The 14,908-nt window shown below is 42.8% G+C and overlaps 1 protein-coding gene across 1 annotated transcript; it reads right to left on the bottom strand.

The window, feature by feature from the left end:
• Positions 1–739: 739 nt before the first annotated feature.
• On the bottom strand, positions 740–14,908 carry LOC310861210 (actin-related protein 8-like). The gene is made up of 13 exons (XM_083768562.1): positions 14,637–14,908; positions 12,808–12,978; positions 12,380–12,490; positions 11,947–12,051; positions 9,010–9,183; positions 6,309–6,402; positions 6,064–6,196; positions 5,049–5,202; positions 4,860–4,955; positions 4,611–4,751; positions 3,878–4,196; positions 3,230–3,393; positions 740–1,814 (listed from the first exon to the last, which is right to left on the bottom strand). Exons 1-13 carry the CDS (start codon positions 14,769–14,771, stop codon positions 1,671–1,673), a joined length of 1,941 nt encoding a protein of 646 aa, XP_083624688.1. The 5' UTR covers positions 14,772–14,908; the 3' UTR covers positions 740–1,670.

Raw genomic sequence — 14,908 nt, 5'->3', positions numbered from 1 at the left:
GTAGGGAGGATTATCACAACAAAACAAAAAAAGTATATTTAAATTAAGTGAAATCACTGAATATATACTTGGTCTGGGCTACTTTTGAACAAATTATTTCATCAATGGGGCATGGCATGGAGGTGATCAGCCTGTGGCACTGTTGAGATGTTATGGAAGCACAGGTTTGCCGTAAATTAATTTGTATTGTTCAGTCTGATGTCTCACGTTCCTCTTGACAATACAACCTAGATTCTCTGTGGGGTTCAGGTCAGGTCAGTTGGCTGGTCAGTTAAGCACAGCAGTTGAGACTCGACTTGACAAAACAGTGATTTAGGCCATGTTATCTGCTGGTGTTGATCCACTGACAGTGAAAACTTAACAATGGTTTCAACACAGCCATCTTTTTAAGAGTACTACATGAAATATGACTGACGATACAGAGCCACCTCCATGATAATTTCACAGAGACAGTTTATTTATTTTTGAGACTATTTTAAGATGACCCCATGTTATTCTCCATAGAGTGACGTCAGGACTTCGGCGCTCTATTATGGGTAGTATCAAATATCCCTGGGGTAGTTACTCAAAACATACTGACAATTAGTGAGTCCTGCCTACAAGTGCAACTGGAGATTATGGCAAACAAGCATAAGAATGCCCAAAGTTAGGAAAAGGTTTTGGTAAACAAGTCAAGCAAAGTTGAGGATCTCCATTAGTGGTTAGATTGGATTTTAACACAATGAGAAAGGAATCCCAGATTTCTCCAAATTGAATTACAGTTATTAAGTTGCTGTCTCAATGAAATTTATTTTGGTTCACTAGTGTATATACAAACTATTACAGGGGTGAAGAACCCATTTACGTTTATGTACAAAACAAAAACCTACACTGTAGGTGACGCTTAATCCAGATTCAGACTTGTGATAAACTGTAAAAAAAAAAGAAAAGATCATGTACCTTTAAAAGACCCCCCAAATGTTATGCTTCATTTCAGACAGAGGCAGTGAGAGGCAGGGGAGATATATAGCATTGTATGGATTTATACCACCACCAGGACATGCTTATAAATTAGTTGGTAACCATCTCATGTTTATCCGGCCCCCAAAAGATATGTTTTAAAAATAATTGAACTCAGATTAACAGTATTTTCTAATCTTCACTCTGGTTCCTCTCTCTCTCCATCTCAACCAATTTAATGATTCTCTTCTAAATACTATACATCGTAAGACGAATATAGACGATCTACAAGCTCAACTCATTACATTTTAAATTGTTTTCTTGACTGGCAAAGGGGAAGCCTCCCTCTCCTCCACATGAAGGTCCAAGCACACAGAGCCACAGATCAGAACCCCTTTGGGGCATGCTAGCCTGGGACTTAATGCCTTGCTCAAGGTCACCTCAGCAGTACAGTGACAAATACGAGACTTCAACCCCGTTTCTCTACCACCATACTGACCTTTTGTCTTACAGTATGTAGTACTTTGCCTTATTTGTTCATTTCATGTGGATGTTCTCGTGTTCCCAAGATATGAGGAAGAGCCTGGTGGCTCGAAATGTACCACCATTAAATACTTGCACATGAGAGCATAATACCGGTGTACGTTCTCCATGTTCACCTGATGAATACGGCCCTCTCTCGGAGCACATGTTTTCATTTCATGAGAACATTCTCGGTGGTCACTGCCTGGTCACCAGACGAATGCGGCCCTCTCTCGGAGCATGCGGACGCCAAAGCGATGCCACTCTCTCTGGTGGATCCACATCTCCTGGGTGGTGTCCAAACACGCCAGCACCGCCCCGCCTTTCCACGAGATCAGACGAGGGTCCATGTCCTGCAGAAAGTGCACACAGTCACATGTATATTAGGGATGCCACCGATTAATCGATTTTCCAATTAATCGTCAGTCTCCGAAATCGATTTTAATATTTCATAATGTTTTTTTAACAGCCAAACTATAGGCTAATAAGTAAGGCTGCATGATATATCGAACATGTACCTTCATCAGAGTAGAGAATATAAGTATAAATCAAGTTGAGCAAAGCCACTCTTCTCTGCCCCTCTCTCTAACAGACAAAGTTAACGATTGCTTGTTAAGTGCCTGCCAGACAGACAATCAGATGAAATGAAGGCAGTTGTAGAGTAGAGTGTAGAGACTAGTGAACTGAATGTTTTCTGTTTATATACTGTAAGTACTTCATACCAGCCCCTTATGAAACTACTTCTCCCCAAATCCAAATGGATTTCATTTTCCATTCTGAATGGCAGTAACTAGCATACAATGAGAACTGAGAAGATCTCCACAAAGGTTTACTCTTCAAAACTGATTATAAAACTGTAACCATCAAAGCATGCACTAATGGTTATGTGACCATGGCATGTGCATAATATCAAATCTGATGGTCACTTTCTGGCATCCCTAGTGTATATCAGAATATCACTAGTACACTTAAAATGTATTTGTGACATACCATCAAATTTATGTTCCAGTGACCGATGCATGAATTTAGTAACATGCTGGATGATTTATTGATCATTTGGTTGGCATACATTCCCCATTGAATCCCCACCAAAGTGCACAGTACATACAATAGCAATCTGTGGTCTACTATCCTGAAGCATTTGATTCGATTTTGTAGATTGCTGCTATGGTTGGAATTTGGAAAGGATAGTAAAATAAGCTCCTTGTTGAACTTAAATCCCGTTTATGATTATTGTTCCAGCACAGGCATTGAGGTTCTCATTTACAGTCAGTTCATGTCCCCCTCAAAGACAGGTAAAGTTACCTTTAAAAAAAAAAGGCATTTCTGTTCCATTATATATTACACAGTGGAAAAAGAACAGGACAGAAAGGAGTAACCACTCAAGCCCAATTGTAAACATACCGTAGTCCTACGACAATGTTGTGCGGAAAAAATTGTTGATCTACAAACACATCGCAATGCATAATGAACTTTTTGTTTTATGGGGGGAAACTTTCTAACTTAGGTATAACTACGTGATACATGCAGTAAGTGGCTGAGTCACCACTCACCAGTACCACAGAAGTGCCAATGAGGTTGAGGGCATTACATGTCCTACAGTCAAGTCCTCGGTTCATTTAACTTTTTTTTATGTTTTTTGGAGGGCTTTTCTGCCTTTATTGATAGGACAGTGGAGAGAGACAGGAAAAAAGAGAGAGAGATAGGGAATGACACGGGCGCCCCGTTAATTAAACTCTTGGGTGTAAAAACAGTATCAGATGATCACCTTGGGACGTGTGATGACTTCCACGTTGTCCACCAGCCTCCTGAAAGAGGGCGGCATCTTGTTGATGATGCGATGGAGTAGGAACTCCTGGGCACCGTGGAACATCAGGCCTCCTCCCACCACCAGGATGGAGCTGTACATCTTACGCTTTGTCTCATCAGATGCTGCCAAATGAACAAAGATAATTATGTTTAATTAAAACGGGTCTTACTTACATACCTTGTGTCAAATGCTTTTACTATTTTTATATAATTTCTTTGGGAATGGTTTGGGAATGTTTTTCACCATGTTGTGACTAGTGCGTTTGTGGAAAACATTTAAAAAATAAGTCTTAAGGTTTTTACACACCAGCAGCATTGTTTTGTGTCTGAGATACATTTTCCAGAATACTGTGTATCTTTTCGGTCTATTGTTTGCTTCATTAGCTCATACACATACAGGTAAATGTACACTACAAAGTGATGCCATTTGTATTCAGAAACAGGTTGATTTTTCACCATGGATGAAGGCAGGTTATGAATGAGGCATCTATTATTTATAAGAGTAGTTTTGATGTGAGATTTTCATATCGTTTATTCGCCATGTTGTCCCCATTGTGTATTAGGCTGGTGTCTTATGTTACAGAAATTGCCCTCTTCCGCTCCTCACCGCAACAGTCGATGCTGTGCAGTATGGCCTTGTCCAGGCCCAGGGCCTTGCTCTCAAACTGGCTCATGATGGCCGTCTTCCTGGAGAGCAGGCTGGAGGAGGGGGGCTCCTCTACCTCTCCGGCCCCCAGAAGACCCTCTCCCTGGGAAGGCCCCATTTCCATCTCTGTCTGGCTCCCACCACCAAAACCACTGCCTCCTCCACCAGGCCTGGTGGGGTCAGAGGGGTCTCCGCTCCCTCCCTGTCCACTCAGCTCGCCCTCCACACCGCCCCCTCCTGGTCTGGAGACGGGCTTTCTGTCTGCAGAGGATTTGGAGGACTGGAGAGGGTTTGAAGGGATAAGGGTGGGGATAGAGAAAAATGGAGGTGGGAGGAAGGAGACAGGAAGAGGTTGAAGATGGAGTAGATGGGGAGAATGAAGCAGAAAGGGAGTGCACAGAGAGAAAGGCAAAGAGCAGGAACAGACATATATTGCAGTGGTAATGTAACTCTTGAGAGCGTAAAATGAAACGTACGTGTCCATTTGGTTTCATTTTACGCTCTCAAGAGTTAAAGATCTATAAGGGTCCATTTGGTTACCAACTCTCCCATCATTTAGCTGGGGACCACCTGGAACCCTCTCAAGGACCACTGGTTGAAAACCACTGATTTAGTGTGTGTGTGAGTGTGTCTTACCTGGTCCTGTTTACACAGGGTGTAAGTGTGTGTGTTTGTAAATAAGAGTGTGTGTTACCTGGTCCTGTTTACTCTGGGTGCCCAGCAAGTAGTGCTCATCGTGAGGGTCCTCTGGGTCGCCTTGGGAACGGTACTGCAGTGATGTCATCTTCTGACCCACGATGCCAAATGTTGTAGGATAGAACAGGCCCATAGGTGCCTGAAATGAAGAAATGTGAACGAGAGAGAGACAGAGTAGTGTGTGTGTGTGTGTGTGTGTGTGTGCTAAGAAAGCAAAAATTGTTCTTTGGCATTTGTAATAAATTACCTGTAATTTCTCATCTCCTAGTCGAACCTGGTACAGAAGAGCTGGGGCTTCTGGGAAACGTGTCCGGAACTCATGATCTTGTAGTCCTGATATGTCCTTTTCGAACAGAAAAGAAAAAGTATTGAATTTGTGTTCAAAGTTCTGAATTATGTGACTGACTGACTGACACACACACACACACACACACACCTGGTTTAAGTGACAGAAGGTCTCTTTGAGCTGTTGTAGTAGCTGACAGTCTAGTCTATTGGACAGCTGACATTCTCTGTAGGGGAAGCCTGCCCTCTGCAGGAGCCAGAAGAAACTGCGAGTCACATCTGACCCACCATATGCCAGACATAACCTGCAGGCAGATGGGCAAAATAACACACAGACAAAGGTTAAATTGTAAATAATATATTATACATATTGTTTTTACAGTGTGACTGTATTCAGGAGGCTGGCTCTCTATATTAACCCATTTAGAGGACGATTCTACAAATGTCTTCTATAATCCGGAATGTCTTCTATAATCCGGACAGTTTCCTGAAAAACCCTATTATATGTTTCCGTTAGTTGTTCTCAAACATTTTCATGTCAAGGACCCCCAAAAATATATGTAATTGGCCGCCGACCTCCATCTGAAAATATGTTGTTCCAGGGACTCCCCCAGAAAAGAATATTTGAGTTAAAAACGATCACTCTGATAGAATATATATTCAAAGATTTGTACCACATTTTCAAGATATTTCAAAAATAGCAGACCTACAAGCTCGTAGCACGGCACTTGGTGCCGCGCTACGAGCTTGTATTTTTCAATACCTAAAGTATAACATAATGCTTAAAACCCCAAAAGGGATTCCCGTACAGAATGGGTTATGATGGTCTGTGTGCTTGTGCAGAGCTAATCTCACAAACCAGCAAAATTATTCTATTTTTGGAGAAGGGAGCCAATACAGCTCTTTGTTACTTTGGCATGTTTAAGTTCAGCATCTGAAGATAAACATCAACAACCATCCATTACTAACTCACTGCGGGGTCACGTCACTGTGTTGGCAAACATGCACGCAAAAATATGGTCCTGATGGCCAAGATTACATTTATCCCCTGAGCAAGGCAAGCAGGTACTGTAGGCTCTAGTTGCTCAGTGGTAAAAGTTTCAGCACTTGCACCTTGGTGCCTATTGTCTGTGCATGATATGTCAGGGCTTCTAGGCTGCTCCTACCGGGAGTTGCGGTGAGACACCCCGTCCTCTACGCAGCACAGGCTGGTCTTCTGGTCCCCGACATCCACCACACAGGCACTGCTCAGCCCACTGCCAAACGTAGCGCACACTGACTCCTGGTGCACAATGATGGCTGCATGCACAGCATGGGAGGGACACAGGGTTACACTGTGAACGTGTAGTAGTAATAGTTTGCACATGTGGGTGGGGGTGTGTGTGTGTGTGTGTGTGTGTGTGTGCATTACCAGAGAAGCCCATGTTAAGAAGCAACATGTTGACCAACTCCTTGATGTGCTGTCTGTTGTAGATGTCAGGCACCAATAGGATGCACCTGTAATACTGACAACCAATCAGAAACGGTTAACATATACTGACTATACACTGTGTGTGTGTGTGTGTGTGTGTGTGTGTGTGTGTGTGTGTGTGTGTGTGTGTGTGTGTGTGAATGAATGAATTAATGAATGAATGAATGAATGAATTTATATTTTCGTGTCTTGTCATTAAGACCCATCCCTTACGGGATTATAAGACACCAACAACATAAATAAACAATATCACGTTTCACTTCCCACACAGAAGTTACACAAAGTATTTGATCAAAACGAAAACAGAAATAAGCATTATCATAAAATAAAATAAAATACATCACATATAAGTTTTCTTTGTCCGTATGTCCCAAGCTTTCTCTATATATTCTGCTAATGCAAATATCTTGTTCGAAAATCCATCTCAGTCGCTCTGCATCACTTAACCACATCAGATCTATATTTTTACATCTGTTAAATAACTTTTGACGTAGCTCATGATACAACGGGCAATAGAAAAGAAAATGGAACTCATTCTCAATATCATTTATATCACAGTAGGTGCAAATACGTTCTTCTTCTGTAACTCCTCTATACCTCCCAGTCTCAAGGTGCAAGGGCAAGATCCCAGAACGAAGTTGGGCACATAGGGATCTTTGTCTTTTGGATAATGGGGCACAAACATACTTTTCACTAGCGTAACAGCTTTTTATCGTAACAAATGTTCTCAACTTTGGTTTGTACAATATGTCCTGTGACCATTTGTTCTGAAATAAACTATAAAGTGTGTCTTTAACCATGGAGATGTTTACAACCCTGTTATTTAGAAAACTGTCATGTACAAGAGTGTCCTCTATTGCACTTGCCCATGCACATTTTACTGAAAATCTTCCTAGCAACTCTGTTCTCTGGCATTCTGATTAGTCGGTTCCATAAGGCCATCATGCTGCCTCTCCACCTTATCTCACACGGCTCCCAACCCATGTCTCCTGTTATTGCTAATACAGGCGCAAATTTGTGCACTCCTAAAAAGTACCGTATGGCTCTATTCTGAACCATTTGTCCCTTCATATTCATGTTTGAGCCCCATATTCCCGCCATATAATCCATGACAGGGCAGACACACGTGTGAAACAGTTTGGAGTAGGCAGCCTATCCCAAATCACCCAGCTGTTTAGTTTTGGCTATTATGCCACCTAGGGCCCTACCTGCAGATCCTGCCAATACCGATGTACCATATTCATAAAGTAAATGTTCATCCAAGTTAAGACCCAAATATTTGTAATTTTCAACATACTGTAATTTGTGTTCTCCTAGCTGGAACAGAAAATGACTCCTCTTTGTTCTGATTTGTCTGAAATGCATGATCTGGGTTTTACTATGATTAACTGTCAGTTTCCACTTTTTACACCACTTTGCTGTACACATCAGCATTGTCTGCAATTCATTTTCATTTTCTGCTACTAGAATGATGTCATCTGCATACATCAAGATATCTAGTTTACTGCCATCATAGTTTAAACCCAATTCCAGTTGTTTGATTTCCTTTGCTAGATTATTAATGAATATTGCGGGTCGGGGAGAGACAATCCCCCTGCTTGACACCAGATGGCGTTGGAAACCACCCTGAGCTGTATTCATTTACTCTGACACAAGCCTGAGGTTCTTTATACAGGGACTGTATTGCCCAATAAAACATTCCATGGATACCCTCTTCCAGTAGACGATAAGCCAGTAAATCACGGTTGACAAAATCAAAAGCCTTCTGAAAATCGATATAACAAGCAAAGGAGGACTTGTTTTGCATTATTCTATCATTAACTACTGTAGTAATGGAAAATACATGATCAATACAGGCTCTAGCCTTTCTAAATCCATTCTGTTCTTCAACAAGAAGGTTATTTTGTTCTAGGTAATTTGTAAGTCTTGAGTTAAGAATTGAGGTATAAACTTTATATACTGTGCTCAAAAGACTAATGCCTCTGTAGTTTAAGGGTATTCTAGGATCATTTTTGGAAGACTTCGGTATTGGGCTTACAATAGATTTATACCAAACTGAGGGAATAGTACCTGTTTCAAAACAAAAACCAAATAGAACATAAAGTGCCTCTGTGAACCAGGTATTCTTAAGTATTTCATTTGTTATTTCATCAAAACCTGATGCTTAGCCCACCTTCAGGGCCGCAATAGCAGTTTTCACCTCCTCAATATTAATCATCTGTGTCTATGTGTGTGTGTGTGTGTGTGTGTGTGTGTGTGTGTGTGTCACACAGTACTTCATATTTTGAGATGGGCCCTTTCATGGGATTTTAATAGAGCTTTAAACACATCTTAAATCTGATTTTTGTATACAATTTATATAGTCTTGAGGAAAGAAATGATACCATTTATCCCAAAGTGCTGCAAAGAAAATTGTTTACAAAATGCTTTATACCCCGTTATAATGATTAATGATGCAATGTGACATTGCTGTCTACAAAATGCTGTGCCCCCTTCAACTGTATATACAGTTTAACTGTTTTTATTGTATTTTGACACTTGTTTTCTCATGCCAATAAAGCTCATTTGAATTGGATTGGATTCAAGCTTGCAGCGTCATGACAATGCCTGAATGTAACTGTGATGTTGTTGTTTTTTTTACCTTTAGGTCTTTGAGGGGGATCTCCAGGTTCTTCTGGATGACGTGGGTCCAGATGGTCTCCAGGTCGGTCAGGACAGCTGTCAGAGAGCCCCCTGGACCAGTGTGCACATTGAGCTGTCCCCTCACCATGGGCCAGTGCATGTCATAACAATCTGATGGGTTCACATACAGCGCCTGCAGGAGAGAGGGAGGACAGAATAACGATGGAGGTTGACAGGAGCAAGGGAGGACAGAGTAACGATGGAGGTTGACAGGAGCAAGGGAGGACAGAATAACGATGGAGGTTGACAGACGGAGAGATAGATGGTTGGGGAGAGAGAATGAAAGATCATTAGAGATGATGGAGACAGAGAAATTAAGAGGGAGATTAAGAAGTGTAGCTCATTTCACTGGATATAGACCAGTGGTTCCCAAACTTTTTCATGTCAAGGACCCCCAAATTGACATTAATTAGCCCACGGACCCCCATTTGAAAAGATATGCCATATAACCCCATAAGAGAAGATTTGTACGGCTTTAGCAGTGATTCTCAACACATTTAATTTCAAGGACCCCCAGTTTGATAATGCATTAGTCAGAGCATGTGAGCGGAGCGGAGCGGGGAGCGGAGCGAGGGGATTTTGACGTGAGCGCGGAGCGGGTTTTTAAATGGGTCAGATTGACTTCCGGAGCGAGAACTGTCCTCCGCTCCGAGCCGCTCCGAGCCGATCAGTGCACACGGCACGGCACTGTGCAAGCTCGGCTAGCAGTTTACATCAATCATTGCCTCTCAAGCAGGCCCGGCACCACGGGGGGGTAAAGGGGATGTTTGCGCCCTTAAATCAACCTCTTTGCCTTTGTGTCCCCTCAAAAATCTCAATTGCCCTCTCAGTCATTTCATCCTGGCACCGGGCCTGCTCTCAGACTCAAGCCCAGCCCCATACGCGTAATCTGCTTCACGGACTGTCCATGAGAATACGTAGACATACAAATCACCAATGCACCACTCATGGCGTGTCGACAGTTTACATATCTGTTCTTTTGGATTTAGACACATGACGATGGGCTACAACAGAGCATGTGAGCGCGAGCGGAGCGAGGAGCGGAGCGTGTGGATTTTGAAGTGAGCGCGGAGCGGCGTGGGGGGAGATGAACGTGAGCGCGGAGCGAGCATAACAAAAGCCGTCGAGAGCGAAGAGCGGAATTATCGGCCGCTCCGCTCCACTCACATGCTCTGTCATTAGTCTACGGACCCCCATTTAATGGCATTTATATCTCTGGGACCCCCAATTTATATTGTAAAATCAATGTTAATTGAACTCTTAAAAGTGAACAAATGGGCCCAGGCCGTAGCGTAACGGTCTGGGCACCGGACTGGTAATCCAGTCGCAGTGTGCCGCGGGTTCGACTCCCGGACCCGACACGGCCTTTACTGCATGTCATCCCCCCATCTCTCTCCCGTTTCCTGTCAGCCTACTGTCTGTCCCTTTAAAAATAAATAAAAAGGCGTAAGCCGCAAAGAAATATCTTAAAAAAAAAAAAAAAAAAGTGAACAAATGGGTCCATTCGGTTCCATTTGTACACTCTCAGAGTTACAGATCTATAAGCAGGGCTGCACACAACTTTTTTGGTCTAGTACTCAGAGGAGCACCTGGAGGAGTTGCTTGGTGCTCCTAAAATGCGGCGACCCGTCTCGCCGGATGGATAAAAGAGGGATGAATAACTTATAGCAAAACAATATTTATTGGATGAGTGGGGAGTCAATGGAGGGTATTGCAACTCTAGATTTAGCCCTAGAATGGCTCTTGTTGTAGATTCATCCCATTATTAAAAATATATAAATTTGATAAAATTAAGGTAACAACTTAATACTTCCTAAGGATAATATGAGCATCAAAGCAATATTTAGATTTTTTATTATTTTGTATTTAAATAACCGATCTACTAGCTCACAACGTGTTGCGACACGTTGTGAGCTTGCAGATCAGCTATTTTTTTAACATGCATCGTACGGCGAAGCATACATCAGGCTTCCCTAGTTCCCTTTTGTTTTTAGCTGAGGCGACGTACGTAGTCAGACAGTCAGACACACATGGCTCCTCGGTGCAAAAATAAACAGTGTACACTACCCGACTTTACGATAATAAGGCACAGTATGTCGAGACACGGTGTTCATGTTGGGCAGCAGCAGTGCCAGTCCGCAATGCTTTAAACTCTTCCCACTCCACTATGTCGGAACTAAAACCTTAGTACCCGTAAAAAGTCGGTGGCCGGTGCCTAGGCTGTGAGAGACGCTAATATGGTTTCTACCTCGGATTCGGGTTTTGAGACGGCATCGCACACGAGCAACCATGCTGCTCCAACAGCCGGAAAACAAACACAAGCACAGCGGCAAATGGGAAGAGTGCAAAGCATCCAAAGCATGCCCTTCTACACCGGGGACTACAGTAGTTTGCTATCTGAAACGGAGAAGACGAAACTATTTGTGTCAGGTTTTCCTGTCAACCGCCCTCCGTCTCCTCCCAGGCTGAGCAGGCTCCCAGCAGAAACAGAAAGCAGCATGGATCCTCCCCCTTTTGAGTAAGGACGCGCTGTGATTGGCCAGTAGCCACTTTGAGTGGCAGTCGGTGGAAAATGCTCTCGCCACAGAATGTACTAGTATTCTGGCCATAATAATCATTCTAGGCGGCCCCGGCTGTTGGTACGCAGAAGCGCTTCCCGGCGCTTGATTGACAGCGCATTTTGAATTTTGACGACGCATGCGCGGTGGCGCACCACTTATGTGCAGCCCTGTCTATAAGGCCCATTTGGTTCCAAACTATCATTTAGCTGGGGACCCCCTGGAACTCCCTCAAGGACCCCTGGGGTAAGTGGGAACCACTGAGTTAGACAGACTGACTGACCTCCTCCCCCACCAGGTACTGTGGGTGGTGCACTGAGTTAGACAGACTCACTGACCTCCTCCCCCACCAGGTACTGAGGGTGGTGGGCTGTGCTGGTCCACTTCACCCTGGAGCTGCTGTCCAGAACACCTGGACGGATCTGACGGTTGTATGACCTGGCCTGAGGGCGCACCAATGCATGCACGCCGCGAGCACACACACACAAGCAAACAAATACAGATTACTAAAACTAGAAACAAGCCTCCTTTGGGCGTTTAAAGAATGAAATGAGATGTGCTATTTCCATTTCAGCACATCAAATCAATGCTTTTCAAAAAGGAAGCAACAATGTGTGGTGCTGATGAGAGGAAAAAAGTGCCTTATTGTTGCCATTAGCAAACCTCACTAAAACATACAGGATGTGTGTCTTTTGCTCTCACACACACACCACCACCCCCCCCCCCCCCCCCCCCACACACACACACCCCCCCTCACACCATTTAACACACCTGTTCTGCTGAAACTGGCGTCCTTCGCACCCCATTTGACATCTTCTTGGACCAGATGGCCTGATCAACCATTTTAAGACCATTCTGTCTCTGTTCACCACTCTCTGGTTTCTGTTGGTGGGAGAGCAGTACAGGGGAAAGGTTTTTTTTTAATCATCCACGCATATGAAACTTAAAACTATTTCCTTCATTTTAATATGACAGGACTCCAGTGATATGCAACCTCCCATTTTATATCCTTATGCGCCATTTACAAAAGATTTTGCTGAAATTGTGGAAATATGAGTGTAAAGGAAGTAGAGAGAGACAACATTTGTGCAAGCTAGTTATTAAGTGCAGTGGAACAAGGAGCCATATTAAAGTTAAAGACAGGAAGACTAATAATGACTAAATTATGTAATGTCTGAATACGATCATTAGTAACTTACATTCAGACCCTCTCTTATTAGCCATGCGTCTTCATGTTTGGGCTGTCCATTCTGCTTGTGTCTGAGGCCTATCACGTGAGGGATTGTCACTGGAAGTGTATCAGTTGCTCTGCCGATCCTGAGTGACCGCGAACCAGGGTGGATGACAACTACAAAGTTGCTTTGTATTTGCTGAAAGAAATAAACAGACAAAACAATATACTGTAAGTTGCAGAGTACAATACATCGAGCCATGCATTAGGCAGACGATGGAAATTCCACCACAGCGCCAGCCTACTAAAAAGGCATTCCCTCATATAAAGTATTTTTGTGATTACTGTTCAAAATACTGTTTTTACTTTACTTTATTATCCAGGTGAATGTAATAATCCCTCAGTGATTTCATATTAAATCGACTATATATATAAATATATATATATATATATGAGATGAAGGTGACAGTACAATGATGCTCAAGCCTCTTATGCCATGGACCAGAGCTAGCTAGCTTAAACTTATGATACCTTGAGTTTGTCAGGCAGTTACAACCTATGGTTACAACCATAGTTTTATATATTTATACAACTAAATGTGCTTATATTTGTAGACAGATATATATTTATATGCAAACCAAAAAGTACTTCATGACTGATAAGTCATGTCTGACTCTGATCATCAGGATTTTAATCTTACGGGACCCAAGGGTCCCGACGCTGTTGGAAAAATATTCATAGCGTTGGACACCGATGTAACTACTTTATAGTCAAATCAGTTCATGGTGCGGCTTGCAAGGCCTACACTCTCAATTAGGGATTTTCCCAGAGGTTAATTTCACTGATGTGTACAACCTTTATTCAAATAGTTTCATTTGTATTGGAGTGTGAAGCTTGAACAATAGGTTAATTGCGGACCGCTACAGATCCTGTGATAATGCTGGCAGTTGGCCGGAGGCTCCAGGGAGTAGACAGGTCCACAAGTACTTTTTGTGCAGTGCGAGTCAAAAAATAAATAATACTGGCCAAAACAACATTCCAATAAAACAAAACAAACGTGAAAAACTATATACAATCAAGAGACAAGCAGGAACTCGTACAGGCTTTTCCCTGGCTGGCAGTTCTCCCCTGTTGTCTCTTACCTATAGCCTCAAGTGAGACTGAACTGCCTCCACCTGCCGAATCCTGCTCTTAAACAGGTAGGGAAACCATCCTCTAATTAAGTAAGTGGTCATTGCCTTGCTTTTATTCTCCATTGTTCTGTAAAGCACTTTGAGCTGCATTTCATGTCATGAAAGGTGCTATACAAATAAAGTTTTATTATTATTATTATTATTATTAGTTAACTCGCCACACGGCTAAATATAAGAGTAATTCTTCCACATTACTATACACACTCAAACAAAAGAGGCTGATGACCCCCCCTTGGGCCCCCTCAACTCTAACTATAACTAGACACTTTACCCCCCCCCCCCCCCCCCCCCCCCCCCTCTCTCTCTCTGTTTAAAAGTACAGGTAAAAATATTAGTACAGGTAAAAAATCTCTCTCTGACCGTGGATATACACGGCTTGGTGTGTTTGTCAAAGGAGAACATTTAGAACCAGTTTTATTGTTGTTGGTCAAATGACAAGTATGCATGGATAATGAATGGCTCACCCCCCTCCATTGTTCAGTGCTCTTTTTGATCTTGTACAATTTATTTTAATTATTGCAATTCGGTCCTATACAGGCTACTGACCATAAACATATTTGCAATAAAACCCCTTATTTTTTCTGTAAATAATCGTGTCCTCCGCCCGGCGCCATGACTTGCTAGCTGGGCAGTGAGTTAGATTCTATCACAGGTTTCATCTTACTTCTTGAAGAGGTTCTGGGATCGCCGGGGGGGCGATGGGTCGTTTGACCCCACGCTGCTGCTCCTTGTCTTTCTCTTTCTCTCGCTCCTTGTCCTTCTCCTTCCCGTTTTCTTGTTCTCTCTCAGCTTGGGTCATTTTGACCGTTTCGTTGTTTTAACAAAACCAATATGTTTCAAATCGGTGAGTTGAGAACTTAAAATTTCATCAGGAAAAAAAGAAAATCACAAGAAGATTGTGGACACTATGCTTCATGGAGCTTTTCTGCAACCACT

The sequence above is a fragment of the Protomyctophum parallelum genome (assembly GCF_964188405.1).
Source record: "Protomyctophum parallelum genome assembly, chromosome: 7".
Classification (NCBI taxonomy): Eukaryota; Metazoa; Chordata; class Actinopteri; order Myctophiformes; family Myctophidae; genus Protomyctophum; species Protomyctophum parallelum.
This window is presented reverse-complemented; position numbering and strand designations above follow the sequence as displayed.

Bases quoted from the DNA above. Each gene is read 5' to 3' on its own strand.
- LOC310861210 (XM_083768562.1), bottom strand. From the start codon at position 14,771: ATGACCCAAGCTGAGAGAGAACAAGAAAACGGGAAGGAGAAGGACAAG. The intron at 12,052-12,379 runs GTGTGTTAAATG...GTGCGCCCTCAG, and splicing joins CGCCAGTTTCAGCAGAACAG to GCCAGGTCATACAACCGTCA. The intron at 1,815-3,229 runs GTGATCATCTGA...CACTTTCTGCAG, and splicing joins AAGTCATCACACGTCCCAAG to GACATGGACCCTCGTCTGAT.